This window comes from Marmota monax, unplaced genomic scaffold (genome assembly GCF_021218885.2).
Source record: "Marmota monax isolate L192 unplaced genomic scaffold, Marmota_monax_Labrador192_F-V1.1 WCK01_AAM20220418_F8-fsc00022, whole genome shotgun sequence".
Taxonomy (NCBI): domain Eukaryota; kingdom Metazoa; phylum Chordata; class Mammalia; order Rodentia; family Sciuridae; genus Marmota; species Marmota monax.
Genome location: NW_026695215.1, coordinates 24905478 through 24921110, shown reverse-complemented (window position 1 = coordinate 24921110; position 15633 = coordinate 24905478). Strand labels below are relative to the sequence as shown.

The 15633-nt window shown below is 39.7% G+C and overlaps 1 protein-coding gene across 1 annotated transcript in view; it reads left to right on the top strand.

Annotated features, from left to right (window-relative positions):
* The window catches only part of LOC124084619 (collagen alpha-4(VI) chain), a 101585-nt gene that overhangs the window by 15567 nt on the left and 70385 nt on the right, over positions 1 to 15633 (top strand). The window contains exons 6-11 of the mRNA XM_046431960.2: positions 2969 to 3514; positions 3879 to 4433; positions 9211 to 9545; positions 10929 to 11007; positions 12837 to 12982; positions 13138 to 13230. Of these exons, the coding sequence (XP_046287916.1) occupies positions 2969 to 3514; positions 3879 to 4433; positions 9211 to 9545; positions 10929 to 11007; positions 12837 to 12982; positions 13138 to 13230 (1754 nt within the window). The remainder of the gene's footprint in view (positions 1 to 2968; positions 3515 to 3878; positions 4434 to 9210; positions 9546 to 10928; positions 11008 to 12836; positions 12983 to 13137; positions 13231 to 15633) is intronic.

Below are 15633 nucleotides of genomic sequence, written 5' to 3'. Positions count from 1 at the left end.
CCACCACACCCATTGCCAAGGCTTCTTTGAATATTGGATTTCTGTGTTTTTTTTGTAAACCATAAAATAGCATATTGCATGTAATTTCTGGTTTCAGTTTCCTTTGAATGAGTAGAGAATTTAGCCATTTCTGAGATAATCCAAGTACAGAAATCCTTCCCAGTTTTCATGGTGTCAAATATTCTGTCTTTTGTAGTGCTACCTAGAATATTAACAATTTTTTGGAAATACCTTTATTATTTTTAAGCATTTAATCTGGTTTTCATAGATACAGTAAACCTCTTTATTCACAATTGTGTCTTATTGATTTGCACAATATCTTATTAATTGTGTAATTATAATAAAACTGCCATAAACTGGCTGGGAGCAAACCCACCTAAGTTAGCTTATTTTCCACAGAGCAAAGCAGACTTTGGGCACTCAGTGTTTTGTGGGAGCAAATTCAAGTTTTACAGAAGGAAAGGAGAGCAGCAATTTATCTGATGAGTTACTTAGGTGGAGGTTAGTTAGGTTAGTTAGGAGAGTTCCTACTGTATATGCAGCTAAAACAATAAAACAAAACAAAAAACGTGTATATGTTGGGAGTAAAAATGCCTAAAGTTTGAATTTCCATTTGCCGCTTCCTCGCTGTCATAAACATCCTTATTGCTATCTGCCTGCTTTTCTATTTTTGCTCACTTCTGCTGGTATTTCTTAAATTCAAATTAGAATCATAGACTTAAATGAGAATCATTGACATGTAGATATCTGACTTAAAAATTCAAGGCTGTGATTATATCTTCAGGGGAAAAAATTACTGAGTTTAAAAAAATGCTGAGTGATCTTGTAATTTCTTGATTACTTGTCCTGAGGTCTAGAAATATGAAATATGTAAATAAGTTTCCATCTTTCTCTTTGACCTGCGTTTTTAGTCCTTTTCTCTGGGAATGAGAAACAAAATTGTTAAAGATGAGTTTTATTTCCTTGTCCACTCCTTGTTTTTAGGAGTCTGAGTCATAAACAGTATCAAGTGTTGAGAGCTGACTTCTTTTCTTCAGCTAAGAAGAAATCTGAAAATGGGAAAATTATCCCTAAGTCTAGAGGAGATATTGGTGGGGAAAGTTCAGAGATAAATAGAAGCATTGATGATTTCTACCAGAATTCCATCCTGGATGATCATAATGATCATAATATCTACCATTTATTGGTCATTTGCTATTTTTTATGTGACACCCTGCTAAGCACATGATGTGGGTAATAGATGTGGATGCCCAGTGGTATCCAGATGGTAAGATAATCTCCCCCAACCCCCCAAACCCTTCATTTGCCAAAACTGAAAAGAATGTATATGCCAGGCAGTGCTCAGGGCCCTTGACTCCTCTGCACAATGGGTTAGAGTGGAGCTGTTTTGGGCCACTGCTGCATGCTGCCTTCTAGAGAGATACCTCTTCCTGCACAGAGGTTCTTTTCTCAGACTCCAAGGCAACCATATAGCTGTCTCCAAGCAATATTCCAGTTTCTGCCCTATGTTCCCACAACTTCCCCACCCCCTAGTCTCCAGGGGCAGACTACTTTTCTCTCTACCCCTCAAAGCCACCCACATTTCCAATGTGTGATCCTCTAAGGTAAGGTTGCCAGATGAAATATAGGATGACTAATTAAATTTGAGTTTCATTAAGATGAAATTCATCTCTCTCATCTGTATGCTGTATGTCTATTTCTGTATGTCTATTTCTATCTCCTCTCTCTCTCTCTTTCTTTTAATGTAAGTTATGTCACACATATTGCATGAACCTAGGTCTTCCCAAATAAAGGCCTGAATAGGGGAGATCAACTCTGACCTCAGACCATTTCCCCTTTAGCTAGGGAACATGGAAAGGACCTTAGTTCTCCTCTGGGTCAGGGGAATGCAGAGATGAATAACACGAGGCTGTCTGACTTCACTTAAAAAGGTGAGGAGAAAAGTGTTTCACTCTTTTTGAGGAACTTGCTAGATGACAAAAATAAATAGAATGTTACATTCTATTGTCATGTATAACTAAAAAGAGCAAATAAAAAAACACTGGATAATTTTAATTATAAAAATTTTTAAGGACTCAGCTCTGTTATGTTTACATGATTTTACTTATGCCTCACAATGAGTTTCTTGAGTAGGAGTTGAGATCCTGTTTGACAGATTAGGAAATTCAGCTGCGAAGGAGCCAAGCCTGCTGTCAAAATCTAGGAGCGTTTGCAATCTAGGTCTTAATACAAAGTGAGTAGTTTAAGTTAGGCTCATTTAAAACTGAAAGTTTTAAATTAGTTTGAATCAGATTAATTTAAATTAATTAAATTAAATTTCAGAAAGTTGCACTCTTGCCCATGCATTAAAAAAAAAAAAAGTGACTTGGGTTTGATGCAGGATGATGGAAATAGAGATGATTCATAGCTAATTTTTAACTTTTATTCTTAACTTTCCCATTTGTGAAATGTCAAGTTATATTTACTTCATGCATTCAGTGAGTACGATCAAATAGACTCTGTGACAAGGATTGGGATGTGAGGAATTTATCTGGGGGTGACCTTAAGGGATATTGGTAAGGGGTGGGATATCAAGAATGGAAAGGGAGGAAAAAGAAAAAAAATATAGACTGGAAAGGGGAGACAGCCAACAGAGAGTGAAAAGTAAACTCTAGGCTACTGCTGTAGGCAATTGGTGCCCAGTTCTGGTAGGTCCTCAAGAGAAACAGTGGAACTCACTTTGGAGTTATCCCACCAGAGGGCAAGGGAACTGGGGTATTTATACAAACCCTTCCAGACATTGGTTGGAGGCTGTTTCTCTCCCAGGCACTCTGGTTTGCTCATATGTAGGCTGATCATGCTCTTGGCCAAGGAATACCCAGGGGACAATGAGTGCTAGGGGAATATGGTAGAGATCAGATCCATGGCTTTGACTATACCCCACCTCAGACTCTCTTCTAACAGGGTGTTTCCTCTTCTCATTGCCCAGGTTGTGTGAATATTGAGAAGGCAGATATTTACTTCCTTATGGATGGGTCTGGCAGCATCAGCCCAGAGGATTTTCTTGAAATGAAGGTGTTCATGAATGAGGTGATAAAGATGTTTCAGATTGGGCCTGACAGAGTGAGATTTGGAGTCATTCAGTACTCAGACAAAATGAAAAGCAAATTTATCCTCAGCCAGTACACCAATGTGGCAGAGCTGAAGGCAGCCATTGATGACATCCAGCAGGGTGGAGGTGGTACTGCGACTGGGGAGGCCCTGAGTAACATGACTCGGGTCTTTGCAGACACAGCCCGAATCAATGTGGCTCAATATCTTATAGTCATCACTGATGGCAAATCTTCAGACCCCGTGGCTGAGGCTGCAGAGAGATTGAGGGTAGACGGAGTCGTCATTTATGCTATTGGAGTAAGAGATGCTGACGTTACTGAGCTTCAGGAAATAGCAAAAGACAAGGTGTTTTTTGTGTATGAATTTGATTCCTTGAAGGCCATCCAACAAGAAGTGGTACAGGACATCTGCTCCTCAGAGAGTAAGACATTTTTTTTTACTTCACTTTCTCTTTCTCAAGTTATATGTGTCTAATCTACTTGAATAGGCTTCATTCTCTAAGTGTGATTCACTGTTGACAAGTCAGTAATGAGCATCCTAAAGTGACACTGACCTGGAATAAACCAAGCTGGTCAAATTTTATAGCATTACCAAATAAATAGCTGTTTCTTATTTTGAGAATGGTCTGTGTTGAGTTACAGAAATTTAATTTTATTGACTTCCTCTTCCATTCCCTTTGAAATCTTTTCATGTTGTATATGTTAACCCAGACTATCCCTGGGAACTTGGAATTAATTAGTTTCAGACTCTGAATGAATATTCTGTTCTGCTCTTTTTCCTCCCAGCCTGTAAGAATAGAAAAGCTGACATTATCTTCCTGATAGATGGTTCAGAATCTATCTCCCCAAAAGACTTTGAAAAGATGAAGGAATTCATGGAGAGGATGGTGAACCAATCCAATATCAGTGCTGATGAAATTCAGATTGGCCTTTTGCAGTTCAGCTCAACCCCTCAGGAAGAATTCAGGCTCAACCAATATTCCTCAAAGGTGGATATTCTCAGAGCCATCTTGGCTGTCCAGCAAATGAATGATGGTACCCGCACGGGGAAAGCCTTGAACTTCACTCTGCCTTTTTTTGACAGTTCAAGAGGAGGGAGACCCAATATTCTTCAATATTTGATTGTGATCACGGATGGGGTCTCTCAGGATAATGTAGCCATACCAGCCAAGGCTCTCAGGGACAGAAACATAATTATTTTTGCCATTGGGGTGGGAGAAGCCAAAAGTTCCCAGCTTTTCGAGATTACGAATGATAGGGATAACATATACTATGAAGAGAAATTTGAGTCCCTGCAGAACCTGGAGAAGAAAATTCTTTATAAAGTCTGCAATCCACAAGGTGAGTGACAGAGAAATTATTTGACTCACAAGTCATCATAGGTGTCAGGAACCCAGTTGGCTCTGTTAATGTAAAACTTGATCCTTTCAGGTAGACTGGGGGGTGGGGGGGTGGATGGGAAGTTGACTTTTTAGGATCTAGGCACTTGACACTGTGGTTCACCTTCTCCTGGGGATTATTTTAATTATTTCCATAGTCACTACTATGGTCTCTTTTTGTTTTTTTCAAAAATGTTCTACTTATTTAGTTATAAGTGCCTACACAAAGCAGGAAGCACTGTTGTATATCTTTATTTGTGGTGCTAGGGATCAAACCCAGAGCTTCTTGCATCCCAGGCAGACACTCTACCACTGAGCTGCATCCCCAACTGAACCACTCTGGTCTTGAGAGGCCTGAACCTTCTCAGAACTCCATCCCCACAATTCCTCACAGCTCTTCCTCTTATTCCTTATGGCAAAGATAAACCAGACTGGAGTGTGTGAGCACAACCCTCTGAAGGGTTAGGCAACAGGAAAATAAAGCAGAAGACAATATCATTTAGGCAGTCTCTCCTATGAAACAGAGAACATAGTCTTCTTTTGGTGTGTGTTTGAACATGGTTTTTGAAAAATTGATGCATAAGAGTTATATATAATAGGACTATTAGAAAACACCGCCTTTGCTATGAGGTGCTCTACAAGGGTTCCTCTGCTTTGTTGCCAATCGGCTTCAGTTACGGCAAGGTCATCTTTAATCCCTCCTCTCCTTTTCTGTGGTATTCAGGATTGGATCCACTGTGCTCTATTACTGAGCTACATTTGCAGCATTTTATTTTTTATTTTGAAACAGGGTCTTTGTTAAGTTGTTGAGACTGACCTAGAACTTGTGATCCTCCTGCCCCAGCCTCCTGAGTAGCTGGGATTACAGGAATGTGCCACCACATCCCACTTTCAATCCAGTTTTTTCCCCCTCAAGCTTTCTTTCTTTTTCTTTTTACTTTGCTACTAGGGATTGAACCCAGGGGCACTCAACCACTGAGCCACATCCCCAGCCCTACTTTGTATTTTATTTAGAGACAAGGTCTCACTGAGTTGCTTAGTGCCTCCCTTTTGCTGAGGCTGACTTTGAACTCGCAATCCTCCTGCCTCAGCTTCCTGAGCTGCTGGGATGACAGGCATGTGCTACTCAAGCTTTTTTCTAAAATAACAATGGCTAGAGACAGGTGTTTTTCCTCCTGACAGCCTGGCTCTATTCTTCTGCTCTTCTTTCCCAGGGAAGAGAGACCTAGAAAATGTTTGTAAGGAAAGCTCCAGCTCATACCCATATGCAGTGAGGTTTTACAGCAAGCCACATTATCATCAGAATAGCTAGCCTTTAAATAGTGTGTGAGTGTGTGTGTGTGTGTGAGAGAGAGAGAGAGAGAGGAGAGAGAGAGGGACTGCTTCAAGGGCTTTTATATATTAAAACATTTAATCTTTATATAGCTCTATGACATAGACAGTATTTTAAAAAATGAGAAAGGAACTCAAGACATAGATCAATTGGGTTATTTGACCCAAGTTAATAGCAGAGCTGAAGTTTGAGTCGAGGCAATCAGGTTCTAGAATTTATGTGCTAAAAATTGCATTCTGCTGCCTTTTGATTTGGTACACTAGAGCAGAGGGTAACAGGATCTTTCACACTTAAACATATTTTTGAGTCACCTAGATATCTTGTGAAAGTGCAGATTTTGATTCAGTAGGTCAGGGGTGGGAGCCTGCATTTCTAACAGGCCCCCAGGTGGGTCCTCAGACCACTATTTAAGGAGGGGGAGACATATATGATAGAGTAGAGAAGCATCACAAGGATGGCGTGGTACAGCATAGAGTGTCTGGGATGCATATAGTATAGCATAGCATCGTGTAATAAGGTAGAGAACAGAATCATGTAGAACAAAGTATGTGGAACTTAGGAATCTCAGCATTCCTAGAAAATATATAGAAGATCATTTTGTAATTTTGTCTCTAAATATATATACACTATTAATTGGATTTAGAGGTTTTTATTGAATACTTTTAGGTTGAAAAAAGGGGAGGGAAGATGGCTCACCTCCGTGCTTTTACTTATGTGTCTCTTGACAAGGTTCTACCACCTTCGACCTGGAGGCAGAACATGGGCTTTTGACATTTACAAAGCACTTTCTCACCCTCTGTCTTACTGGATACTTCACAAGTATCAAAAAAAATCTTCTTATCAATTAGGATGTTTTTACCTATAGAGGACACAACTTAAGCAATAATATATTATTTCATATAACTAGAGATCTCAAGGCAGGGCCATCTCCAGGTAGGGCACAATTGAGATTCTTAACGTGGCTCTTCCACTGTGTGCACAGCATGGTTTCTAACGTGTTGGACGGTACACAAACATCTACTAATCCCATCAACTCCGTGTGAAACTTATGCTATTATTATGATGCCCAATTTACAGAGGAGAAAAACAGGCAGAGAGAGAGAGAGAGAGAGAGAGAGAGAGAGAGAGAGAGAGAGAGAGAAAGATAATAAACACAGTTGGAAAGTATTGGAGGCAGGGTTTGGATTCTCCAGTAGTTTGATGTCAAAAACCCAAGAACTAATCATTATGTATGCATAGGGAGCCTTTTAATGAGAAGCTGGGGCCCAAAGTGCACCAGCATTTATTTTGGAGGTGGAGGCTTAATTTTGGAATACTAGGATGAGATCTCTGCATCCTATCAAAAAATAATTTTTTTTGATACCAGGGATTGAACTCAGGGACCCTGAACCACTGAGACACATCCCCATATCTGTTTTGAATTTTATTTAGATACAGGGTATCATTGAGTTGCTTAGTGTCTTGCCATTGCTGAGGCTGGCTTTGAAATCGAGATCCTCCTGCCTCAGCCTCCCCAGCCTCTGGGATTATAGGCGTGTGCCACCACAGCCAATTCCTATAAAACCTTTAAAGTCCAATTTTATAGAACATTAAATAAATATCTTTGCTTACACTGTCTAAAGAAGATCATTTCTTTGCCGTAGTTGAGGTGAATTTGGAAATCATTTGAAAGGAATGCATGTGTATAATTATTTTCAAAATAAGCATGGATTATGGGCTATCCTGCATTAAGTAGTGCAAATTCTTCAGGCATCAAGGTCCTATTTTTGTTTATAAACAAGTAGACATTATCCTGGAGAGAAGAAATACAGGATTCCTGCTTTTCTTTTCAATTTATTTTGCAAAATGCAGTAAATTAAGATTTATGTTTATCTTCAACTTTGTCTTTAACTTTCTGGATGAAATTGGCTAGACACTTTAATAATAGCTGGAACATAATTAATTACAGAATTCTGGAATCACAAAGCTGAAAAAGACCTAGACCTTAGAGATTATCTGCCAAGGTTCAACCTTCTTCATTAATAAGGGAAAGATATTGCTTCTTGCCTTTGTCAATTACAGAATAAAGCCAGCTGAAAATGTTCTAGGGAAAAAATGTAAATTAGAAAATGTCAGAATAATATACCATTATGATAAAAGAAAATCCCTTTTTCCCCTGAAAATAGGTCTAATATAGAAATGGGATTAAATCAGTAAAAGTTCTTTCTTATGAATTTGAACTAGAGACTTAAAAGACAAATTAAAACCAAGCTGTTTTTTATGAAAGGAGGAGAGGGACACATTTTCTGTCTTGGCAATTCCAGAAACATATCTGACCAGCTAGTATGGAGTATGATATTTAGGGAATTAAAAATTCATGGCTCAGCCCTGGATCTCATGTCCTTAGGAAACTTTAAACTATTTCGTTCATGTCCTTTTTCATTGGTGAAGGGTCTCCCCCAGATCTGCAGTTTTGTTTTTATTGAATTAAATATTCCAGTATAAGAACGTTTAAGGAGAAAATGTCCACATCACCTATCTTGCTTTTCTTAGTCTTAAATTATGCTTTTGTTCACAAATGGCCCTTTAATTGTTGATAATTTATATTTCAACTCATTCATGTAGATTCTAGCCCAGCTGTGACCACTAATGTTTGCATCCTCAGTGGAATTTTGTGAATGGTCTCATTATACACCTGAGAGTATAGGTATAACCTGAAATATCCGGGTGCCTTCAAATTCTTGATAAAGCCTCCCCAGGAGGGCTTAACAATTTTCAGGCAGAGGAATCAGAAAACTCAGGATTATATTTAGTCTTGACCTTTTCTAAGATCTCTCACACCCCTAAAAAAAGGTGTGAGTGCGCTTGGTAGATGAGGAGGAAAACTTCCAGTGGAGAAAAAAATAGTTACAAATAACACTGAAAGAGACTCAAGGTTCATTTATAGCCCCTTCCGCACCCACTTATCAAACATTTAATGAGCGTCTATGGTAGGCCACGGGAAAATAAGATGACATAGTACTTACCTTTAAAGAACCTGGTTTAGTCGGGGAGAAGGTCAAGTAAAATCATAATGGACATTTGGGGACACTTTATAGCTTAATCTGAGGAGGTGGGGACAAGAATCAGAGATTGCTTGGGAGTGGGTGGGGCAGGCACTTGAACTTCTACTTGAAGGACTTGTATAAGTCAACCAAATCAGGACAGAGAATGAGAAAACACTTCAGGCAAGAGGGTACAGGATCTGCAGAGACAGAGGTATGAAGTAGTATGCATTGTGTCAGTTAGCTTTTACTGTGTAACAAACAATCCCAGGCTTAAACAACCACCATTCTTTAGCTTGTACTTCTTTTCAGGTGCTTCTTCTAAGACCAGCTTGAAGGATACTGTCTGTAACTGTAATTTTATTTCTTCTTCACCTTCAAAGGATGCAGCATGGATTTGTCTGTAGGAATTGATATTTCAACTCCTGCAAAGCAAGTTCAGCAGAAACTTCAAGAGTTACTTCCAGAGTTGATGCAGCGGCTGGCTTTGCTTTCTAACCTCAGCTGTGGTACTCCTGGTCAGATCAACCCAAGGTTCCGCTACTTGCTTCCTGGCTCAAATGGTCAGCTTATCTTTGACTCAGGCTTTGAGAAATACAGTGATGAGACCATCCAGAAGTTCTTGGCTCATCAGGTTGAGAAGAACAGCCATATGGATGTAGACTTTTTACAATCCTTGGGAGATAATGCTATCAACCTTTCTTCTGCTAAAGTAAAGGTAATTAATACATGCTGAGAACCCATGCTATGGAGCCATTAGTCAGGATAGAATGGGGACCTTCTATCTTTTGTAACCCATGTCAGTGGAAATGTTCTTTATTGGAAAGTCTACATAAGAAGAAAACCATATTCTTGCCTATTAAGAATCAACTAGAGATATATTCTCATTAAATCAGTAAATATTTATTGAGCCCTAGAGGCTCTGCACTAAAAAATGCCTGTAGGGATGAAAGAATAAAGTCTGCCCTCAAATTGTCCAAAGTTTAGTGATCCTGATTTTTCTGTGGCATAAACTCATTCCAAAGACAATTTGAAGTACGTTTTAAGACCCCTTTGTTTCTTATGGTAGCTCATTACTGTTACTATTACTATTATCAACTATTACTGAGTTGGTTTCCACTGTTTTTCCAGCCAGCACCTTGGACTGTCTTTAGTGACAGCTAATGGCTCTCTAGTGCAGCCCACTCCTCAGGTCCCTTCCTCCCTTCTGGCTGTGCCTAACTATATACTCCATAAGTCCTCATAGACACAAGATTTCATGTGACATTGATTAAGTGACATTCCCAAGCTTTGTAATTTACATTTGAGTTTTCCTTAGATCATGCATCCAATGGATTTCTTTCTTTCTTTTTTAATATATCTTTATTTTATTTATTTTTATGTGGTGCTGAGGATCGAACCCGGGGCCTCACACTTGCTAGGCGAGCACTGTACCACTGAGCCACAACCCCAGCCCCCATTCAATGGATTTCTTGACAAACATAATTTATTTTTTAAACTAAAATTTTCTATGAATAAAGTTGACACATTTTAATTGTGGAAAATGCATAGAAAACCAACAAAAATAACAATACCCCGCACTAAAAACAACAAAAAACAACCCCCCATCCTTCTTTTTGAAGTTTTTTTTTTTTTTTTTTTTTTAAATACTGGGGATTGAACCCAGGAGTGCTTTACTATGAGCCACAGAGCTACATGTCCAGCCATTTTTTTTTTAAAATTTAAGACTGGGTGTCGCTGTTGCTGAGCCTGGCCTTGAACTTGTATCCTCTTGCCTCAGCCTCCAGAGTTGGTGTGCATCACCTGGCCGGGTTTAAGAAAGCATTTTTAGTGAAGAGTTTAAGCTGGCACAAATCCCCTCCCCTTTTTCTTCTCCAGGGGAAAGGGGAAGTTGACAGATATGAATGTGTAATAAAATAACAAATGAATAGGTGAAAAGTGAAGCACAGAAAAATTCAGTCTCATTTTTAAGAAATGTGCAATTTATAGCATCCATTTTCCCCCTTCCTTCCTCCTCATCCCCTTCCTTCCTCCTCGTTTTGATCCCTTGGCTTCCCTCTCTCTCCCTTTCTCTTCCTTTCCTCCCTCCCCACCCCCACAGGTCCTTTTAGTGTTTACAGATGGACTGGACGATGATTTAGAGAGACTGAAGATAGCTTCGGAGCTCCTCCGCAGCAGAGGTAAGGGGCGGAGTTGTCCTCCCTTGCCCGGGCTCCTCCCACCAGGCACAGAGGCTCTGCAACTCTCTAGAGGGTGTGTTAGCCCAAGTCGATGGAGCTCAGTCCCCAGAAGCTGATCCCCAATCTCCCCATTTGTAGGAGCCAGGGGTATTTAGGACTGAGAGACACCTCTTGCTCTTAGCATCTCTGACATCGGGATCTCTCTGGTTAAGACAGCTGGCCAGTTTACCAACCTGGCATCTGCTTCTGAGCGTGGGTTTTTTTTTTTTTTTACTTTTCCCCCCCTAAACTCTGGTTTTAGCCTCAAACTGGGCCTTATTGTTTGCACTGCCATTCCCTCTAAACGCTCCCTACTTCTTACCCCCTTTCCACTTTTTCCTTCCTTTCCGTCTTCAAGGCTTGCTGCGCTTATCTATAGGGCATATTTTGAAATTAGAAGGTGTCCGGTGCGCTGGGTGCCAGCAACCCTGCACGTGGGCTGCTGGCGTGATGAGGGGCCGGGTGGCTGGATTTCGGTGCACGTTTGCTCCCTCTGCTGGACGTCCTTGTGCAGCACGATTTGTTCAACGGTATGCAGTGGCTCTGCCAGTTCCCATTTTGAGTCACAAGGCTCTAAAGCAAACCCAGGATGAACACTCAGCCACTTGTTCAAGTTCCCTTCATCTTTTTTTCCTTGGTAGAGTATATTCAACATATTCTGCTGGGGATGGTTAATGGTATGATGGATATTTTCTGTGATAACTTGCTTCCAGCTTAATTTACCTGGTAGATTGCCCCTGGAGGTTTAAATTTTTGCAACTTTTCTGGAAGAGATTTGGGAGGAGGTGACAAGAAACTTTAAATTTTGCCTGCATGGTAGGTCAGCAATTCCATTTCTAATGAATAATTAAGGTTGTGTACACAACTTTTAACTATGAGGTTTTCCGCAACTTATTTACAATAATAAAAAGTTGATTTGTATTTGTCCATAATATCAACAGTAATATTTGTTCTGACATTCAACAAACATGGTGAGTTCTAGCTGAATTTCTAAATTATTCTTGCCCCTTTGTTATCTGTTGTGTGGACAAATCCAGATAAGCTCTTAGTAAGTGCATTGGAAGAATAGACTATGCAGTATTAATAAGCTATCTCCAAATCTCAGCTTAAATTGGTAAGAACATGTTCATTTCATGCTTCCTATTTATCACTCAAAGACTCAGGGTGCAGGAGGATGTTTCCCAACAGATGCTTTTGTAATTGCTGGGGCAGGGGAAAGGAGATGGGGCTAATTATGCGCTACTCTTAAAACTTCTTCCCCAGGAGTGCCACATGTCACTTCTCACATTTCACTGGCAAGAACAAGCCACATGACCACTTCTTACTTAAAATATTTTACTGGTAGGGAATTAAGTTTCACTGAGAGTTTATAACTTTCCCAAAGAAGTGTGGTCCTATTGTGCATCCTTAAGAAAGGGAACCAGAAAGTGCATAAGGAGTCACAATGATAACCGCTATTTCTAAGAGTGAACCATAAGTTGATTTCAGGGATGGGTTTAGAAGGATGTAACAATACAGTAAGGGCAGAAAACTATCTATGATATGAAAAAAGTAGAGGTATGAGAGAGCTGTGAGTGTGTTTTTTGTTCCATTTAACTGCTAACTTTCAACTGGTGGGAGTGAAAGGTATTGGAACAATTCTTCAAGAAGAATGCTGTGAACTGGTTTGTGTATTAACATGTTGGATTTAGGATATGGGAATGGTGGAATGACAGATGAATATGTGGGGCTGAGACAAAGACCATTCAAAGGACATGCAAATAAATCTCCCATCTGTTGATCTTTCAAAGGATTCTCTGGGCTCCTAATCATTGCCCTGGAAGGTGTGCATAAATTAGAAGAGCTTCAGGAGCTAGAATTTGGCAGAGGATTTTCATATACACAGCCTCTGAGCATCACTCTACAATCCCTCCCAAGTGTCTTACTGAAGCAACTTGTAAGTTCTATTTTTGAAACACCATCTTTCACTAGGTCCTAATAATTATGATAATTTGTAAAACCTTGAGGGAATTTTGTCTGTATTATTGTATAATGTGATACAGGTCAGTATGGATGGAAAAAATCACATGTGATATGGATTCTGTTTTTCAGGACACAATTGTGGAAAGAACCTGCTGCAATATGTATGCCAAGTGTTTTGGAGAAGATGGGTACAGAGGTGATCATGGGTTTCCTGGGAGGAGGGTAAGAATTTTTTTGGGTGTGGATGGGGAAGGGGAGAGAGATGGCAGTTCACTATCCACCATACACTAGGTTCTACACTATGTATTTTATAAACCCTTCCTAATTTTTTCCTCTTAACAAACTTTCAAGGTTGCTGTTATTTTATATAAGTGAAATTGAGGCTCAGAGAGGGGACGCTGCTTTCCCAAACTTACAGTCATGAGGTTTAAACCCCACTTGTCTACTCGACTCCAAGTTTCCTGTTCTTTCTGCCATATTTTGCTGCCTACTTAATATCTGACAAATAATGTCACGAATTCTACCATGGCAGAGAAATTTTCACTTATCTACCAGATTTTTACTTATCCATTAGCTGCTGTTTTTATTGTAGTAAATGCTTCCCCCCCCCTTATCTAACATTATTTTTTATAGCATTAAAACATCGAGAACAATTGCTGGTTTCATGTAGCAGTTAATTTACATCTCTGTTAATTCTAAGCAAATTGATAGGGAAATAAGTATGCAACACTTGTAAGGGTGGGGAGTAAGTCATCAAAAATGGTCCTCAGGTATCCAGGGCAGGCAAGGTTCCTTCTCACAGGGACTATAGCTGTATGATGAGGACACAGTCACAGATCCACATGTAAGGTTGAGTCAGACTTGTTGGTTCTCTTTGGAAGATTTTTCCATGAACTTCTTGGAATGAGCTCTTACTGGCTTTTCAGGTTAATCTTGTTAACTTAGTATAATAAAGAGTGTATAACTACCTTTTAAAAAATAAATTATAGTTATGTCTTAGCATTAGCTCCCCCCCTCCTGTTCTTTCATATCAGAATTGAGAATCAGAAAATCAAGTTTGGGAACTTCTTGACCTGTGTTCTTGGCAACTCAGAAAATGTTTTGAAATTTGACTGCTCTGCTTTTTCTGTTTGTTAGAGTTCAGTGATTGTGTCACTGGATAGGAGTCCCAGGAGGTTCCTCCAGAAGGGAAAGGAGACCTGCATTCAGCCCTGGCAGGTTTTTTATTTAGGCTGCAGGAAGGAATTTCAGGACACATGGAAAGAAGTGCAGAGGTTTATTTAGGAAAGCAAACGGCAGAGCCGGGCATGCTCTCAAAGGCAGGGGGTGTGTGGGTGCTCGAGTGAGGTGTGCTTTTGGGGTCCAGGGCTGCTCTTGCAAGTAGTGAACATGGGGTGCCTGCAGGGGTGGCGTCAACCTAATGAGCTTGATCCCTTTGATTGTGGAGCATGGAGCAGTTCCCTCCCCCAAGACAGCTCTTGGTCTCTACCCGAGTCTTAAGTTTTTAAATATTATCTCTCTAGGCTTCTTTTAATCCATCTAAAAGTACATTCTGTAAAACAATGAAGTATGTAGGGACTAAATAACCGGACTTACAGTACTCTAAGATTTATTGGACCTCCTAAGAATTCAGGCCTAGAGGAGAACATGCCCGGGGAGAGAAGGTGAGGGCGTTCGTGTATTTTTAGTTATTTTAAAATTACAGTCCCTCTTTCCTTCGCTGTTTGTCTCCTTTCTGCCTGTCCTGCCTCAGCTAGTTGTACTGACTTTCATGTCTTTGTGGATCATAAAAGAGCTTCCCCCAGTCCCACCCACTCCTGTTGCCTCAAACAGAAGATCATTCATCCAGAATTTTGTTGTACTCAAGGCCTAAAAATTTGTTACAGGAGTTGATGAATACTGACCCGATTCTGATGCTAAAAATCAGGTGGAAATGGAGGAAAAAACACAACTTATTAATCAAGTGTTAGAACTTCAACACACACATACCTTCAAGATCTCCCTGCAAGAGTAGATGCAGTTAAGGAAGAAAAATAAAAAAACAAGTTCTTGGACAATATATAGAAAACCTGTCTGCTTCTAGTGTTTTTCAAATAACTGACACAAAAAGCAAGAGAAAGTTGGAGGTTGATTCCCCGCCCCCTCTTTTTTTCAGAATTACTGCTGATTTTTTTTTCTTTGAAACTTGGATAGATTCCAAAAGTTACAGTATCTTTGTGGCCTCATTGAATTCTTATGAAGATGATATTTGCTTTGATGTATAAGTTTAGCACTGTCTTTTCTTATAGGTTTAGTAAGATGTACAAGAAAGTAACTACCACATTGTGAAAAAGTGACCCAAATCATATACTGGTATACAGATTTGTGTACCCTCTCTACAATCTGGAGTCTCTTCTCCATTTGCCTCTTCCTCCCTGTTTCCCTTCCTCTAAGGGGAGGGGAAGATTTCACACTGGAAAAAAGTAATTTTAATAGTAAATCACTTTTGAGAGTAACCTGAACTCTTAATTGTTGAAATGTAAGTAAAATAAGATGCTTTCTTAGCCAGGGCTTGCCATTTGTGATATTTACCAATAAGACAGGATGGTTGATTGAGATTATAAAAGAAGATTTTTCTGTGAAACT